General features: G+C 47.1%; 1 protein-coding gene across 6 annotated transcripts in view; it reads right to left on the reverse strand.

Moving 5' to 3' along the window:
- Positions 1-16,962, reverse strand: part of CCDC187 (coiled-coil domain containing 187) — a 37,814-nt gene extending 20,852 nt beyond the window's left edge. Inside the window, exons 1-12 of one of the 6 annotated variants that reach the window (XM_064676700.1) lie at positions 16,590-16,962; positions 16,150-16,223; positions 15,405-15,448; positions 14,470-14,563; positions 13,294-13,363; positions 12,248-12,843; positions 10,286-10,384; positions 7,557-7,685; positions 6,502-7,244; positions 6,050-6,141; positions 5,280-5,956; positions 4,806-4,905 (exon numbers count right to left, since the gene is read on the reverse strand). In XM_064676700.1, coding sequence (XP_064532770.1) covers positions 4,806-4,905; positions 5,280-5,956; positions 6,050-6,141; positions 6,502-7,244; positions 7,557-7,685; positions 10,286-10,384; positions 12,248-12,843; positions 13,294-13,363; positions 14,470-14,563; positions 15,405-15,448; positions 16,150-16,192 — 2,687 coding nt within the window. In that variant the 5' untranslated portion in view covers positions 16,193-16,223; positions 16,590-16,962. Of the gene's footprint in view, positions 1-4,805; positions 4,906-5,279; positions 5,957-6,049; positions 6,142-6,501; positions 7,245-7,556; positions 7,686-10,285; positions 10,385-12,247; positions 12,844-13,293; positions 13,364-14,469; positions 15,449-16,149; positions 16,226-16,589 lie in introns of those variants that run through there. The other 5 variants (XM_064676696.1, XM_064676697.1, XM_064676695.1 and 2 more) reach the window with 5 other exon arrangements.
- Between the last annotated feature and the right edge of the window lie 585 nt (positions 16,963-17,547).

The raw sequence follows: 17,547 nt of genomic DNA on the forward strand, positions 1-17,547 counted from the left end.
CCTGCCAACGTACAAAATCTTCTTTTTTGTACCTTGATGTCGTCAGGAAAGCTATCAACACTCATTTTTACCTGCTCTAATTACTGCTCTGAAAGAGCTGGATATTTTCAACCTGGTGGCAAATAGAAACAACAACCTTGCAGTTTGGAAGCTTAATTTATGAGGGTTGCATTGTACAATCTGTGCCATTGTTGGGACTTGGTTGCACAATCTGAACCTTGGCAAAGAAATCTGTTTAGCAACACAAAGTACTGAGCTCTGTTCCCGTGTTTCTGGGACTTGTGCTGAGCGTGGCTGTGGCCCAACTGAGATCTGCTACTGATATATATATTTTAATATTTCAAAACAATGTCAGCACCAAGTCCTGCAGACGAAGACCTCACCTAACTGGTTTTACTTTGTTTGGTCTGTAACTATCTGAGCTTAACTAAAAGGATTAGGAAAGAAGGTGTGAAAATGGGCATTTATTGATCAAGCCTGGGCTGACACACACGCAGGGACACCGAGACACTGAAATGGTGACAGATGTTTTCTATTTTACAGAGAAAAATGAATGTGGAATTTTTTTTTTTTCCTGGGCAATCAGCTTAGGGAAATCTTATTTCATTTTTCTCGTTAATAAGCTTTTCTTTGTTTTTCATGACCCAGAAACTGCTAAAACGATTAGAACAGCTTCCACTAACGTGTCTTGGATGTATCCTCCAGAAAGTGGGAGCAAAGGTGGATGAGAGAGAAAGAGAAGAGGAAACAGGGATTTCTTAAAAAGCAGTTCTAATATTCATTGGGCAAATGCACTGAGTTTTGCCTCTGCATTTGTGTTTTGACAGTGTTTTAGTCGCTGGGGGTTTTTTGGCTCTTGAGAAATGCCTGCTACTGTTTGAGGAGACTGATGCCAAGGTCTAAATCCAAGCCTGCCTCTGTCCTGGGAAGGACACCAGTGGAAGTCAAGGCAGATTCTACAGAAAATATTTGCCTTACACAGGAGTGCTCAGCAACACTTGTCCTCCAGACACAGCCAGCTCTGCAATGGGCACAAACCAGCACAATTCCCAGAGGAGGCTCTTTGGGTTTGCACCAGCTAAAGAGAAAGTGTTATTTGGTCCACAGGAGGAGGCAGAGCTGTGATCCAACTGTTTCAGCCCTGAGCCTGCCCAGAGCACTTTCAAATCTAAATTTATGGCAAAAGGGTTGTGATTTTTTTTCACTTACAGAGGTAAGTGAAACCAAGTAAGGATGGGATTGCACACATGTTTCCTGGCAGTTTGGAGAATTCCCATCAGTGAGTCATTTGCATCAGCACCAAACCTCCGTCAGCCGCCCCTGCGACTGCAGGGCAGCCGGGCATGAAATGGGAACATTTCTTATGGCAACAGGCACCTGTGGGATTTCTTGCATGGAGTTGCTGTTTTCAGAGCTATAATTACACATGTAAACAGAAAACTGTTCCGTTGAAAGTGGCTGTGGAGAAGGTCGTGTCCAAGAGCGCCGGGTTTGTGGCACTGGATGTTTCGTGTTTGTGAATGAGACCAGCAAACAGTCAGTTTTAACAGGTGGCTTTGTTTGGATGAACTCTTGGAGCCAACTGTGAATTTGTAACTTATTATCAGTAGTAGGAACAGCAGAAGTCAGAGCATATACCCAATTCAGCTGATTTTACCATCACATTTTCTAACCCAGCTACAGCCACAAGGATGATGAGCTTTACAGACACAGCACTGGCCCCTCCTGGAGCAAAGCCCTGGAAAGTTTTCTGTGCAAGTCAAAAGACAGGCTCCCTTCACTCCCTACCCCCATATGGAGTTCATGGACTCACAGTGCAAATGTTCCTGGAGCAGGAGATATTATGACCCTGGAAAGTTCCTCAGCCACCTCCTTTGGCGACTGGGGTGACTGAGGAACTGAGGTGACTGAGGTGACTGGTGCTCCCTCACCACATGGCTTTCTGTCTGATCTGATCTGTGTGCCCCCAGTAGGAATCAGTTGATAATGGATCAGCTTCAGGAATAACTTGATGACAGGAGCCTCACCATGTCCCTGCCATGTGCTGCCCACTACTTTGTGCCAAAGGACTCATCCTTTTCCTTCCCGTGAGCGTGCAGGCTTCAGGAAAGGTGCAAAATTAGACTGTAGATAATATGGAAATAAAAGCCAAGGACAAAAGCCAGGCTTTTACTGTGAACCTTTGTATTACCCACTTTACCAGCAGCTAAGAAAGGTTTAGACATGGGGTGGTCTTGCCTTTGTGTTGTCCCCTTGCTGTTGCTGCTGCATCAGAGGAGCCCTCAGCCCACAAGGAGATGAGTCTGGAGTCATTCACAATAGAGCAACACTTTCCACTTCTAATCTCTAAATACAGCAATATTTTATCTGCAAGTGGCTCTCCTCATCTTTTGGAGCAGCACTTGCAACAGGGTTGTGATTTATTGTTGGAGAGGTTTTATTGGTGGTTTTTTTTTGCTCTGAAGACTTTCTTTGCCTCGGCTGCTCGAACACACGGGAGCTTTGCTTTCTCAGTAATTGCATTGTTCAGGAGATCAGTGCAATCTGTCTTATTTCCACTTGCTCTGATGCTTGTCCCTTACAGCTGGGGGGTTGTTCCCATTGGGGCCCAGGGGGTTCTGCCCCTACTGCCATTGCTGTGAATTAGGGTTGCAGAGAAGCACGACAAGAGTGATGGACCCCAGGACTGGTGCTCTGTGCTCCCCAAGGTGCAGTGCAGGCACAGCTCTGACTCTCTCCACTGCACACTCTGAGTGCCCAGTGCTCATGTTTTATACATTTGCCATCTCCTGTGACAGAACAGCTCCATAATCCTTGCAATGATCTCTCAGAGCAGAAATCAGCCCAACCTTTGTGAGTGTGGTAGTTGTGCACAAAGAACAGGGGTTTAACTCCCGGTAATTCCAGTAATTACAGTTCATAACTTTGGTAAGCTGAGCTGTCTGGGCTTATCTCTCCAATTTTCATTTTCCTCGTGTTTACTTTGCGCTGTAAAGCTGCAAACAATCTTCTTAAAAAGAATGCTGAGCTTAATATCCTGCCTTCACTTAAAAAACCCACAACATGCTCTTTTTCCCACTAGAGCTCGCTGCAGGTAGGTTGGCACAATCAGCCTGGTTCCAGGCTCCAGCAGAGTGCCCATGGAGCAGAGCCAGCCCATCCCTGCCTGGCAGGATCCCACAGCACCAACACCTCGTCCCTCTTCTGAACAGGATGTTTGGGACGTGGTTGCCAGTTTGCTGCACATATGTCCTTTCTTTGGTAATGCCTGTCCAGGTCATGTGTAATCTTCAGGGCTCAGGGGATTTATTGTCTAAGGGAAGATGTTTCTGCAGAGATGTGTGGCCCCTCAGGAGCCTCTGGCTTTGTGCTTCTCCAAGGCTGGGCAGGGCATGCTCTGACACCTTCAGGTGTTGCCTAAAATCAGAGAAATAATTCTCTGGACAATTTTAGAGTAGTGATTGTGTCTGAACTAACACATCCCTTCACAGTCCCTCCTGCCACCAGACATGACCCACCAGGGGCAGTTACACAAATATGTTGTTGCCCTCTAAGACACAGGCTAAATTCAGAGGGGTTTATATTGACTGCCATCTACATTAAATATTTAATTAAGGCAGGCTGAAAACAACGTGAGTAATCTAAACCATTTTTCTAAACTTCCTACTTCCAAACCTATTTTCCTCAATCATCCCCGTGCTCTGACCCCTGCGCTGTCCAGGGAAAGGTGCTGCGTGTGAGCAGACGCTGCTCCGCACGCACACAGCCCACAGAGCTGCAATGATCGGGATTTTTCACCCGCTTTTGGGAGCGAAGTGAGCGAAAACAATTACCCGAAACGAATTTGTCGCACGCAGGTGGTGATCGAACCCCTCGTTCATCCCCGCACGAAGATCGGGGACCTTTCCCCAGGTGCCCGCAGGGACCCGCGGCTGCCGGAGCCCTCCGGCGGAGGGAGGGAGGAATGGCAAGAGAGAGGGGCACCCACCGGGAACGAGGGGATACATCGGTCCGGGGGAACACACAGACCCCTGGGGATCCACCGGACCCGGGGATCTATCGGACCCGAGGGATCCACGGCTCCCAGGGGATCCACAACCCCTGGGGAACCCACAGACCCTGGGGGAAGCATCGGTCCCGGGGCACCCACATCCCCTGGGGAACTCACCGCCCCCAGGGGATCCATCACTCCCAGGGGATCCATCACTCCCAGGGGATCCATCACCGCCCCCGGGGCACCCACAGCTCCAGAGGGATCCACCGCCCCCGAGGCACCCACGGCCCCCGGGGTATCCCCGGCTCCCAGGGAATCTACCTGTCCCAAGGGATCCACCATCACTTGGGAACCCACCGGCCCCGGGAGATCCACCTGCCGCAGGGAACCCACGGCTCCCGGGAAACCCAACACCTCCGGGGGATCCACCGCCCTCGTGGCACCCACAGCTCCCAGGGATTCCCCGGCCCCGGGGCTGCCCCTGCTCCGGGGGGAAGGGGAAGGCAGCGCTCTCATGGGTAGGCGGGCAGGGCTGGGCTGCGCCGAGAGACAGCTCCCCTTCTGCTCCCAGCGCTCCCTCCTGGGGAGCAGATCCAGCTCCATCTCTCCAAAACTTCAGCCCAACCTTCCTCATTGATCCACCAGCTCCCTACAAATAGGTGGTTTCCCTCTTTTAGTTTGTGTCCTACCTGGCAATTCTCTGGGTAAGCAGCACAGAGCTGTCTGCTCCGTGCGGAATTGGTGCTATTTATTTTAAGTGCGTGTGTGTGCGGCACATTCAGCAGAGAATAATATATCCACCTTTGTTTACCTTCCAGAGAGGAATCTGTGAGCTGGAGAGGCTGGGCTGGTTATTGGCTTTTCATGCAATAGGCTCCTGTCCACCTCGGGGCCCTTACTCACAGGGAAACCTTTTAAAAAGACAAATGAAGGCATTTAATAAATATGCTCTTTGTAGAAATGAAATGGCCCAAGCTCTGGCATCTATTCACTGCCTCCTTATGTGTGAGCACTTAACTTCCATACAGCTCTTCTTATTCACAGATTTCCAAGTACATGGGGTTAGGCTCATAATTCCTTTCTTACTTTTGGGAATTAAGAGATATAGTTTCACATCAATGAGAGGAGAGGAAAGTAAAGTCTAGAAGACCCAGTACTCAGGGATTTTCCAAGACACTACACTTCCAATAGCCCAGGGCAGATGAGGATTAACCACTGCTTTGTAGCTTTGAAAGACTGGGGCAATGGCATCTGAGTCTCCCTGTTACATCATGTCATGATTTACCTTGCAGTGTGTTGCTCAGGTCTCCCCCAGTGCTAAGGTGCCTCTGTCCTGCTCTGTGAGTGATCCAGGGTAATTCTTCCCTCCCAGCACTCCCACCAGGCGAAAGAATGAGCATTTCCTTCTGTCTATCCAGGGCTGTTGCTCCCTCAGTGCTACCCACAAGTCCAACCCTGTCCAGTCCATGAAATTCCCTGTTGGATGACACACGTAGCACATCGGGATCAACAGCATCCAGGGGCCTTTGTACAGTCAGTGTCCTGTCTTCCTTGTTCCTAGAAGTCTCAAGTTCTGGGACAGAAGAAGACTCATTGCAGAGGTCCAGAGCTGCCTGTGTCCATGCTTTGTCAGCAGAGTCTCTAACCCAGCTGGATGCACTCAGCCTCTTGGTTGCCATGTCAATCTTTTCTTCAAGCTCCTTGGATAGACTGTGAATGGCTTTCACTTGCTCCTGTTTGCTTCTGTAAGGAGAAAGTCCAGAAGTCCAGTCCTTGGAGGAAGGTTTTGCATCTTTCTGAGGAGGGGAGAAGCTCAGAGGTGAATGCAGAGCTGGGGGAGAGCAGTCCCTCAAGTCTTCACATCTCAGAGGACTGAGAAAGCAGCATTCACATTCCAGTGGTGCTGGAGGAGATAATGCCCCTCCTTTTTTAGGGGATTGAGCTCTTTCTAGAAGTTGATTCCTGTTTAAAAAAAAAGAAAAACAAAAGAGAGGAATATATCTGCAGTGTGTTCTGAGAAAGAGGCTTTCTAGGATGCTTTTGAAGTCTGAGTACCTGCCTCTGTGATCTTTATGTAATAGAGGACAGGATGCTTCATCCACCCAGGCCATGGAACTCCTCTCCAGGATTCCCCCAGTGGTTTGCTCCTGAAAGAGAAGAGCCATCAGTGTAAGCACTGAACAGCTGGCAACAGGAGGGTAATATTTGGCTTTTGTTCCACTTAATAATTGACTCATGTAACTGGCAAACTGCTCATACCACACAACAAACCTGTTCTTTCAGCTCAGGCAATGGAGATTTCCAGGTTTTTGGCCCTGAAGTCGAGGGTTTCAGCCCTACTAATGAGCCCAGCAGTTCTTGCCATAATTACAAATTAATTGCTCCATTTTTCTAGATAAAACCTTTTTTCCCTGTGACTTCAAAGCATTTGAATGAAGTGTTTCATGTCCTACATGGTGCTGATCAAGATTGGAGGGGTTTCAATGTGCCACTCCTGGAGGACTTACCTGCTCAAGCTCACACTGAGGATTTCCTGTTGCAGAAGCTGTTTTCCCAATGAACTTCTGCATCTGGTCAGGACATGATTTCTTCCCAATAGCTTCTCTCTGTTTCCTGTACACCTCTTGCAATCTCTTCTTCCTCATCTCTGCAGCCTCCACCAAGGACTTTTTCTCCTCAAGGAGTTTGTTCTTTCTTTCTTCCTTTTTGCGACGCATGAATTCCCGAACAATTTCGGGGCTGTAGGGGTGAGGTTTTTTAAGGTTTACCCTCCTCTTTGAAGGGTGCTTAAGGTTTTCTTTCTCAGACCCTCTCTGTGCAGGGCTGCTCAAGCCTTTCTGTCTCTGAGGAGATGCACTTTTCCCTCTGCTGCAGCTTCCTGAGGTGCTGGGCTTGGCTCCATCTTTCATTAATGAAGGTTTAATCCTTTCCTCACTGAAGGCAGAGGGAGTTATGCCCCAAAGTCCAGGGGAAGGAGAATGGATCCCTAGGGATTGCTGCAGAACAATCCCTAGGGATCTTTTTCCTTTTACAGTATCTTTTGAGAGCCTGGTATGTCTGTTTTCATCATGGAACTGGCTTTGGAAGTGGAGGTTCCTGAGTGTTTGGTTGATATCCTCAGCTGGTGCATTGCTGCCCCTTTCCACAGCCTTGCAGCTTTGGAATTCAGGGCTCTTCCCTGCAGCTTCACTTCCCTTGTCTCTCCAGCTGTTTGCCATCGCTGGCATTGCCACAAATCCTCTACCAAGTTCTGTGGGAAACATTTGGAAACAACAGTGGTGTTATTACTCCAGGGAGTATCAATTCCTGTATCTATCATGTGCATCTAAAACCTGCTCCAGGTCTGAGCACTATTTTCAGGCATAGTAAAACTTGTGACATTCAAGGGAGAAGATAAATCTGTAAAGGTGAAATTTGAAGTGGCCAATTGTTATTGCAAGAGTCATTAAAGAAAAGGGTGCTCAGAAGGGCCTGGAAACCTTTTGTTTCGCTCAGGTTTGATAAACCACTTTTTTTGTGTGTGTTTGCCAAAACACCCAGTGCTGGAGGGAAGCAGCTGTACCGAGGGTGTTTGCTGTGCTCTGCTCTGCAGCTCTGCTCCTCAGATTTGGAAATTCAGGGGGTGGACCAAGCAACTTTCTGGCCAGCTTCTGACCTTCTCTCCATGCAGAAGCACCAGGCAGCTTCACACCTGAAATACAGCATTTATATTGAATTATTCTATGATTACTCTATGATTCTGTGATTAGCCCCTCAAGTGTTCTTCAAAAGAGAATTGTAACTCTATTAAAAGTCTTTACTGGGTACCAGCACGTTTGAGAACTGGACAGAAGGGGAAAACAAAATTATTCTTTTCCTCGTGATTACTTCAAACTCACTAGAGCAAACTAATTCGTTTTTAAAGTGGTGAGACTCAGCAGGATGTGGTGTGGAAGGATCAATGAACGACACGGGACGAGGGACAATGTATAATGCAGATATAAACGATGCAGAACGAGGCACAAACAAATTACTGCTGCCTAATAGGTGGTGTCACATAATAGACAACATTTATCACTGTTTTACTTCATAATTTCAGGTTGCATTCACAGCATGCCAATACTTGCACAATTATGTATTTATTGCAAACACTTCTCCAGCACAAGGTGACCAAACAGGTACTTAGTTGGGTTTTGCATGGAAATCCTCCCCCCCCCTCCCAAATTCTCTTCCAATTAAAATATTCAAGCTAATTTTTTTCCTAGGAAAGATTTTACTCTTAAATCAGTTCAAAGATGTGTTTCAGTGCTCTGAGTCAGGCTTTTCCAGCTTCTCTTCAGTAACTTGTCTGTGGCAGCACCTCTGAGTCAGGGAAGCTGTTGGACATGAAGAACTTCCAGAGACTGACTGGTCAGTGGGATTGCCCTGAGATTCCCCTGTGCTTTGGGAATAGCTGCAAGGCAACATCTCCTCTGTACCATGGCCACTGATGGAGTCAGAGCCATTTATTTTTATTTTTTAACTTGCAGCAGCCCCTGAAGTGCTCTGGAGGCTCATCTGGATTATGGGTTTAGGTCATGTCACAAGGGGAATGATGTTTTTCAGACAAGGAAGAGCTTCACTCTCTGTGGGGCTGAAGTCACTTCCTACAATCCCATGGAATTCCTTGGGAAGCTGTCAGAGTCTGAAGCACTGGATCTGTGCAGTTTGGTGTGTGACAGCAGGAACATGGATGGAATTGCAGAGTCTGTTGGGCTCAGGAGGGCTGGGATCCATCTCTGTCTTTAAGGAAACACCTGCTGGATCACTTTGTTTCCCAGGTTAGCAGTACTAAAAACTAAGGATGCACTTATTTTGTACACTCTTAGTTTCTCTGAACACACCAAAGCAATATGCAGACCTAACAATCTCTGCTTCACCGTGATGTTTGATTTCAATTAAATCTCTTCTTTATCTGCACGGTGTTCATTAACTACAGAAACTATGATGCTAAAGTTCAAGAGCAGCTGCATTTCTGATGAGAACAGTTGATAGAAAAAAATCTTTTGATTTAAATATTCTCCTGGGTGGCTTTTTTCCCCCCCACCACCTATGAACAGATGAATATTTTATAGCTGTTGTGACTTAATTTTTTGTTAACTACAGCAAATTTATAATTCATCAAATTCCTGAGTACTTTGGCTCTGACCCCTGCCCCTCATTCATCTCTTTGTAGCCCTGCCTTGGCTCCTTCCCTGACAGAAACTAATAGCCAATAAAGACACCATGACACTGGCAGTTACAATGATGAATGCTTCACGTGGCATGGTCTTATTATGACCCACTCTCAGAGGAAGATCAAGCCATTTTTCAAACAATCCATTAAAACAAAAAAAAAAAAAAAAGGAGGGAGAAGGAAATTATTACATATTTCATGCATTTTAAATCATACTTAGGTAGTAGAGCACAGGATGTAACTATGCTCATAATTCCATCTGCTTGGCTTTTTTTCTTTCACACAAGTTACTTCCCTGGTACCTTGGCTGGTGTGAAGTAGAACCCACAGCACTTCCACTCTTTGCCTTGTTCCCCACAGAATCTGAAGGCAACCACTTTTATTCAAAGTAATAGCCTTAAGTGGGTAAAATGACAGCAGACATTCAAATCTGCCCTCAGACCTCTCAAATAAAACTGAGGACTGTCAACTGAGATTCCTGTTCCCACCGTTGACTTTGTAGTTAGTTCTGGACTGTTCATCTGACTTTTCACTACCTTGGTTGGCAGGACCTCCCTGCCTTTGGTGGCACTCAATTCATCAGGGAGCACAGAACTGAACAGGTGACAGACAGCTCTTCCCACCGAGGACATAGGACTTATTTTTCACTTCTGATGATTTTTAATCCTGGCAGGTCTGGGATTTCACTGCTGCAGGCAGTGGTGTGACATTGTCACAGGTAACACAGGCTGGTTTTTGGGTGATGCCCATGGGCACAGAGGGTACTTGTGGCAAATTCTGCCCATGGAGTGCCTGGGGGTTGTGTGGGGAAGGGACTTGCCAAACAGCTCATCCATAAATTCAGCCTTTCCACCTTGTGCTGCCAGGAGTCATCTTCTGCCTCCTGGAATGAGTGATGGTTTGTGTCTGTTCCTTCACTGGTTTTCTTTGGTACCTGCTCAGTGTAACCTGCTGGGTCCTTGGCTGTGGATCCCAGGATTTGGTGTTATTTAACAACCAGCAGGTTGTTAATTTTGGCAGGTGAGTTTCCAGGTGCCACCAACTTCCAGTAGTTTTGTCCATCAGACCATCTAATTTCTCATGATTTTCATCCTTACCTTTCCCTACTCCAGCTCTCTCCAGAACAGAGGATTTGGGTGGAGGCTGCCTCTGGCTTTGTGTTTGGATTCTCTGTGCTGAGCTTCTCTCTCTTTGGTCTTTAATCAGGATGGGAAAATAAAACACAGAAAAGAATTAGTGTGCAGCTAAAACCAAACTTCAGACATGAGTGCTGAACCCAACAAACCAATCCCAGTCCTATTCCCTTGGAATGCAAAAGCAAGAAGTCTTTTTAATGAAACTGGCCACCAAACAAGCAGGACTCTTGCTGGGTTTTGGTGGTACAGATGTCCCAGCAAAGCAAGCATTGGCCTGGATCCATCCCTGAGGTTTTATCCATGACCCTGTCTGTCCATACAGCATGGCCCTGACCTAAGTGGTACATCCAGTGGGTGCAATGGGACCCCTTCCCTTTGGTACCTCTGGAGATCCAGACTAACAGAGCAAACACTGGATGCTTGGGCAAGTTGCCTCTAACAAACTGTGATGTTACCTCATTGCTAACCTGGGGTCTTGGATGCTTTTTTATAGCCCCTTCCTTGTCCAGGGATGATTAACCCCTTTCTACCTGGTCTTCTGTGCCCTTCATCAGGCAAGGAGAGAGCAGACCTCGGGTTCAGAGCACTGAAACCAAGACAAACACGGTGTTGAGACCCATTAGTCTCCCAGGAGCTGTGCAGATGCTGGTACCCAGCAGCACTGAGCTCGTGGATGTGTGAAAGGCAGAAGTGGCTCCCTGGGCTGCACTGCAGGTGTCTGACACAGGGATTATCTGGCCAAGCAGCTGTGACACACTTTTTTCAGTGGTAGAGTACAGGGAGACAAACTGAACTAGATGCATCAGAACTGAGTGCCTGGAGCTGTTAATCCTCAGCCTCATGGGCTGCCTCTGTTCTGCAAGTTGAATGGTTTGTCTGGCAGTTCCCTGACTCAGTTACATAAAATGATCTGGGTTAAAAACAAAACTAGCCTTCCCTTGGGATGTTCAAAAGAGGCTCAGCCCGGATTGTGGCTTTGGCTTCTGGGTATTAGGAGGGGTAACAGGACAGAAAGCACTGCCTGATGCAGCTGGAAAGGGGAGGTGGCAGCAGGGATGTCTGGCTCCCACAGACCCCAGGGGAACACCAAAACACACCTCCAAACATCACTGTAAAAGGTGACAGGGAGCAAATCCAAGGGAAATGCCTGTGGAAGCTGGTGGTGTGTGACAGGGATGCCAGTGCCCAATGAATTAACACTAATGCTATTACAGCAATAAGATTTATTATGTGCAGCTTTTCAGCTCCTCTTCTCTAGTCCCACATTCCCTCAGTAATCCCCCTTGGCTGAGGAGGTTGCTGGGCTCTCCCCAGGCAGGCCTTGCTCCCAACTCCATGCCTTGCTCCCAGCAATCTGAGATCTTAAACCACACTAAACTAAGGTGACAGCTGTACATGGAGGGTTCTTCAGCCCCAAATTTAGCAGCAGAGCAGGACAAGGACAGTCTAATAATATTTGCTTTCAGATCCGCTGTAGTTCCATTGAATGAACTGTCAAATCCCCTGTAATGCCTCTGAACTGCACAATTCCTGCTTTAAATACCTGTGATGCCTCTGCACTACTGTGCTGCTGTGTCCCCTTCCATGCTTTACATGTGGCAAAAGGATGTGGGAGGAAAGGGGAGAAAAGAGATTTGCAGCAAATTGTTTACTATTCTGTGGAAAGAAATGAATGGATTTGTGCATGCTGGGGGAAGCAAATCCAGTGGAGAAGTGACCTCAGGAGGGAGCAGGGTGGGATGGACAGCCCAGGGAAGTTTGTAGCTGCAGAAGTAAATGCATTTATCACAAGAACATGGGTGATGCCCAATATGGACCAAAGGTGGGGTGGAAGCTGTGTGGGAAGTTATTCAGCTGTGCCAAAGCTCTGCTGGGTAATGCACAGTTCCAGCCTTTCTCCATAGATTCCAGACTACTACTGACCTCTGTGAGCTGGAGCAGCAGGAGCAGAGCCCACCCTGCACACCTTTCTCTTCAGGGCTCTTTTTGGCAGTGGCTCTTTAGCAGAAATCAGGGGCTTCTGCTCCCAGGGTCCTGCTTGCTGCCTTTGCTTCTGCTCCTGAATCCTCTTCTTGAGTTGCTCCAACTTATTTTGGGGTGATTTTTTCCACAGCTCTTCCAGCTTCTGCTCACTGGCCTTGCTGGCTGGTGAAAGGTGGTCCATGGCAATGTTGCTCCAGCTGCCCCACGGGCCAGCTGAGAATGACCTGCTCCCTGCAGGGGAGTGAGGTGGGTGATGCAGGGAGCAGGGAGGTCTTTCCTGCTGTGCTGTGTGACCTCTTGAATCTGCCTGATCCCTGAAATTGTCCCTTCTTGGTCTGCACAGGCTCTTTGCAGGAGCCCATGGCCCAGCCGTGCCTTCGCCATCCACAGCCCAGTTCCTGGAAGGGCTGGAAGGTGCTGAGTGGGAGGCTCCCCTGAGGGACAGAGGGATCATTCTGGAAGGGGCAGAGATCACAGCAGGGCTCTCAGGCAAACAGGTCTGGGACCAGGCAGAGAGAACAGCAGGGCTTCCCTTCCTTAGGAAAAAGAAAACCAAGAGTGAACATGCAGGATGTGTTATTAAATTGGTCAGTACACTGACATGAATGACTGCTGAGTTTCTACAACGTGCTCTGATGGTGAGCTCAGTGTCTCCACAGGATCAGCATTTTGCCAGTTACCAGAAATTAGGCAAACAAAGATAATCTTAGAAAAGTAAAATGCAAACAATGGTCTGATAAGAGTAATTATGAGCATGGGCAGACAAACACAGAGAGCTGATGTCAGGGATTGCCTTCCTCCAGTGCCTTGTTGTCAGCATTTCTGAGGGTGAAATTGGTGATTTTTTGTTTCTTTTTTTTTTTTTTCCTAATAAACAATAATGTGCTAAACTTTTCCTGAAGTCCTGCATCCCAGAATTTAATTCCCTTTATGTGTGGCTTCATCTCTTCATCCCCCAAGTGCTGTACTTTCAGGTTATATTTTACCTGTGAGCTGGAGGAATCTCATTGCTCTTTTTCTCACTCAGAGCCGTCTCATCTTTGTTCCTCTCGCCATCTACAGCACAGCAAAACCATGTCAATGACAGAAATGCTCCTTAACCACTCAATGCAAACAGCTCCTTTTACTGGGGACTATTTCCCCACCAAACCTGGCCCTTTGGACACCTGGGTAATATTTCATTGCCACTTGGGAAACAGCCTGCCAGAATTTCAGTTCTGGGATGGAAAGGGGAGAGTTTGGTGAAAACACCTCTGTGTGGGCTCTGTCTGTGCCACCCAGGGCAGAGTGAGGATTTGTCACCAGCTTGCACAGAAACCTGTGCTGCCTTTAGCCCCCTGTGTCCCAGGTACCTGAATCCCACAGGATTGGGTGTTAAAGTGTCCTCCACCAGGTCACATCTCACCCCTGTCATTTAAACCCAGTGCCAGACATCTTTCCCTCCCCTGCTCAAATGGTTTGGGAAGAAAAACAAAGGTTCCCAAGCAAGACCACAAGCTCCAGCAAGAGATCAACTCACACCTCTTGCTATCCTTGTTACCAAGAGCAGGATCCAGGCAGGGATGGCACAAACCTCTACTGCTCAGGAGGAAATAACAGCCATAATAAATATTGAAATCTGGCAGCTGAAACTCTTCTCAGCCAATAAGCCACCTCACAAACAAATACCCAGCAGATGCAAAAATAATAAGTGAAGTCTGCTCTTGTCGTTAGTTTTTAAGAGTCTTCTGGAATTTGGTTGGATTTCCTGCTTTTTGCCTTCTCCCACTTTATCTTTTAGAAATGATTTTAAACACACTGTGTATTTCCTTTCCTTCTCCCCCTTTATCTTTCAGAAATGATTTTAAACACAATTGTGTATTTCCTTCTAGAGTTAGCAAACAAAATGCTGCATGTGCATCCCTTCAGTTATCTCTGGGGAAAACACCTCAGAGGAGAAGCAAAAGGAGCTTTTACTGCGCTGCAGCTTTTGCCTGAGCTCTCTTTCAGCAAGGTGTGACTCCGTGTGCCTTGTGATATTTTGCTGGGGACATCACAGAAAGCTGATAAAAATAGACACTTCCCTCAATAAAGAGGGTTTTTCACTGTCTCCTGTCGCCTTCCCTTCCCTCCAGCACCAAAGCAGTCCCATCTCAGCAGTTTCCCAGTAACTCAGAACTCACCAAAGCTCTTTTCGTGCCAAAGCTTTCTTCTGGCTGCCTGAGATTTGGCACCACTCCATGTTTGATGATAAAATTTGTTTTCAATCCTTTGTAGCTGTGAAAAGGCAGATTTTTCTTTTGAAGGGTGACATATGTTTGGGGTTTTTTTTCCCCCTGGTAGCTTTTTGCTGGCACACACTGCTTCTCTGATTAATTTTGCAGCTCCTAGTTACTGGGTAAATACTGGCATGTCTGAGCATGTTCCATGTGGCATTTCCTACAGTTGGAAAGAATGCAGTTGACTGGGAAGATAAGAGATGAAATCACCTCTCTTTTTATTTACACTTTGCATGTATTTGGGCTGCAGATTTTTACTGATGTTTTTAAAAACAGCTTAAGCTGGAGGCAAACCCAGCCAAGAGCAGCTCCAACAGTGGGATCCTGGTGCCAGGCCTTTGCTGTGCAAGCAACACCCCATGAATTTGGATAATATTCTGATTTATCCAAGCAATACCAGTTCTGACGTGCCTGATATCAACACTATCATGTTTCTTATTAAGAGGATGATAAGACAGGGAGAATTCAGAAGATGTCCCAGCTCAGTGAGTGTCAGCTATAATATAGTGACACTTTTACTCTGCTCAGGGCTTCAAACACAAGCAAGGCCAAGCTTTGCCTGTTCTTGCCATTAATTTGGAAGAGTGTTGTGAAATTGGGTAAGATTCCTTGCTTTTCCCTTTACCCTCTTTTTGTTATTTATTAATATATTATTAATCATATTTAGCAAATGATTAAAGAGGTGATATGTTCATTGGAAAAGAACAACCCAAATGGCATGTTTACATGTTTCAGTGACAATATATCCATGGAATCAAACACTGTGGAGGTGATGCTCAGGTAGCTGAGAGAAAGTGATAAAGGAATGTGAGAGCAAGTGTTCCCTGATCCACACCTACCACTGCTTTGGCCTCCTGGAGACTCTTCCAAGCCAAGGCCACGTCTGGGGAGTCAAGAGATGAAAAACATGTTTTAGCATCTTCACTATAAAATGTCTGAGCCAGAATAGAGCACAGAGCTGGTGGCTGAAACACAGAACTGCTCCTGAAAAACTGTGTCTGGGCTGCTTTTGTATTTCAGTGTGTGCTCAGTTCTGTCAGAGCTCATGATCTCTGGGCTGTGGAAGTGCTTATTCAGCAAAATCCTCGCTGATATTGGCACATATTTAAGAAAGACTGAACTGAATTCCTCAATTCAGTCCTATTTGTAGTGGTTACTTACAAAAAACATCCCACTCAGGATTACTTGTGAGAGCAAGAATGGCTCATGTCTTTTTAGGGAAAAACCCCCAAAGTGACACATCAGGTGCAGAGAAGCTCCTGGAGTGGATTTATTGAATACATTGAACAGAAATTGAGCTGTGATGATTTTAGGCTGAGAAAGATTCACAGAGCAGATTTCTGTCAAAAAGCAGCATGAAAGTGAGAGCTTTGGTGTTGCTGTGAGAGCTCTGAGCAGTTACAAAACCGCCCAGCACTCTCCAAACTTCAAAATATTTGCTCCACTGTGCCTGAAGTGATGCAATCCAGACTAAACTAAGCACTCAAGTCTTTCCATAGGTGATAAATCCTCAGTTTAAAATGAAGTTACTCAAGTCTCTGCTATGACTGTGCAGAGGAAAATGGAAGCTCATTGCCCACATACCAGCTAGAGGATCCATTTCTCCAGATGCAAAGCTGTTATCCATCTTTCAGCTCTCCTTACTTAATATCCAAGGTCTGAAACAGCCATGCAAAAGGACCAGTCATTGCTGCCCTTTAAGAACAGTCTAGGTAATTTGGATGTCTATAAACACACACATATATATAAATTTTCTCATCTGTAATTGCTGACTGCCCATAAAGACCCTCAGCATTTACATTTCTGTGGTGCTTGCAAATGTGACCTCTTATTATTAATTTTCTCAGCCTTGGGAAGGACTCTAAGGAGAGACAGAACTGGGGAATGTCCTGCTGTGGGTCAGTGTTCCTTGCAGAGCTGCCCTGGGAGCTCAGGGGTCACCTGAGCCAGGGACTGTGTGGTCAGAGAGCCAGGAAAATCAGCTCCCTCCTGTGTCCCCCTGTTACAGCCAGTTCAACACTTACCTCGTGAAGCCTCAGCCATGCATGGAACAGAATCTCCACCTAGGAGCTGTGGAAAAGCACTTTAGAGATGATCTGCAGCCTTCCTACAGTGGCCAATCCCAGCAGCCACTTCCAAAGGGAGGTGTGAGGAAGATCTCAGCACTGAACATCCCATGTGCTGCTCCTTCCCCGGGCTGAGCCATCCACGGGCACCAGCTCCCTGGGGCCAGCTGGGAATGCAGGAGAGACACTCCAGGTCAGTCCCTGCCCTGCCCACGAGTCCTGGGAGGAGTGAGAGGACATCCAGAGGAATCCCCCCAGCCCAGAGGAATCCTCTCAGCCATTTGGCCACACCTTTGTTTGAGCCCCTCTGTGCAGGGCAACAGTGGCCACAGCACAGGGAGAGGCTGCTGGGAGCCAGGGAGAAAACAAACAGCAACAAGAGGAGCCCGAGTGCTGATCTCAGCCTGCAAACACGTGGCAAGATGCCAAGAGATTTCTTGACAAGCCCTTGTGTCCTTTCCAGGGTGTTTGGGGCATCCTGGCAATGCCAGGGCTGGATGGCTGCAGGAGAGGGCAGAGGGAGCAGGCTTGGGGCCCAGGTGGGAGCAGCTCTGCAGTTCTGGGATGCCAGAGCAGGGGGAGAAACCAGAGCCACCTGAGCCCTCAGCCCAGGGCATCTTTCCTCATTGCTGAGCAGCTCTTGCCATTCCAGGGCATCTCTGCTCACACCTTCCTCTGTGGGCTCACCCAGCCTTTCATCCTGCTCTCAGCAGGGAGATTCAGTCACACCTGAATCCCTGGTCTCAGGGGGGCTTAATTTTTGGTTTTTACTTAGGGAAAAATGAAAACTAACTAAATAAAAAAAAGGTTTCTGGTCTTTGTGATTACAAAGAAAAGCTTGAGAATATAAAACAAAGGTATACTAAAGTCTCATCCCTTTCTGGGGTGTCACTTCTTTAAGTGTCACGATTTGTAA

Source organism: Pseudopipra pipra, chromosome 20 (assembly GCF_036250125.1).
Source record: "Pseudopipra pipra isolate bDixPip1 chromosome 20, bDixPip1.hap1, whole genome shotgun sequence".
NCBI lineage: Eukaryota > Metazoa > Chordata > Aves > Passeriformes > Pipridae > Pseudopipra > Pseudopipra pipra.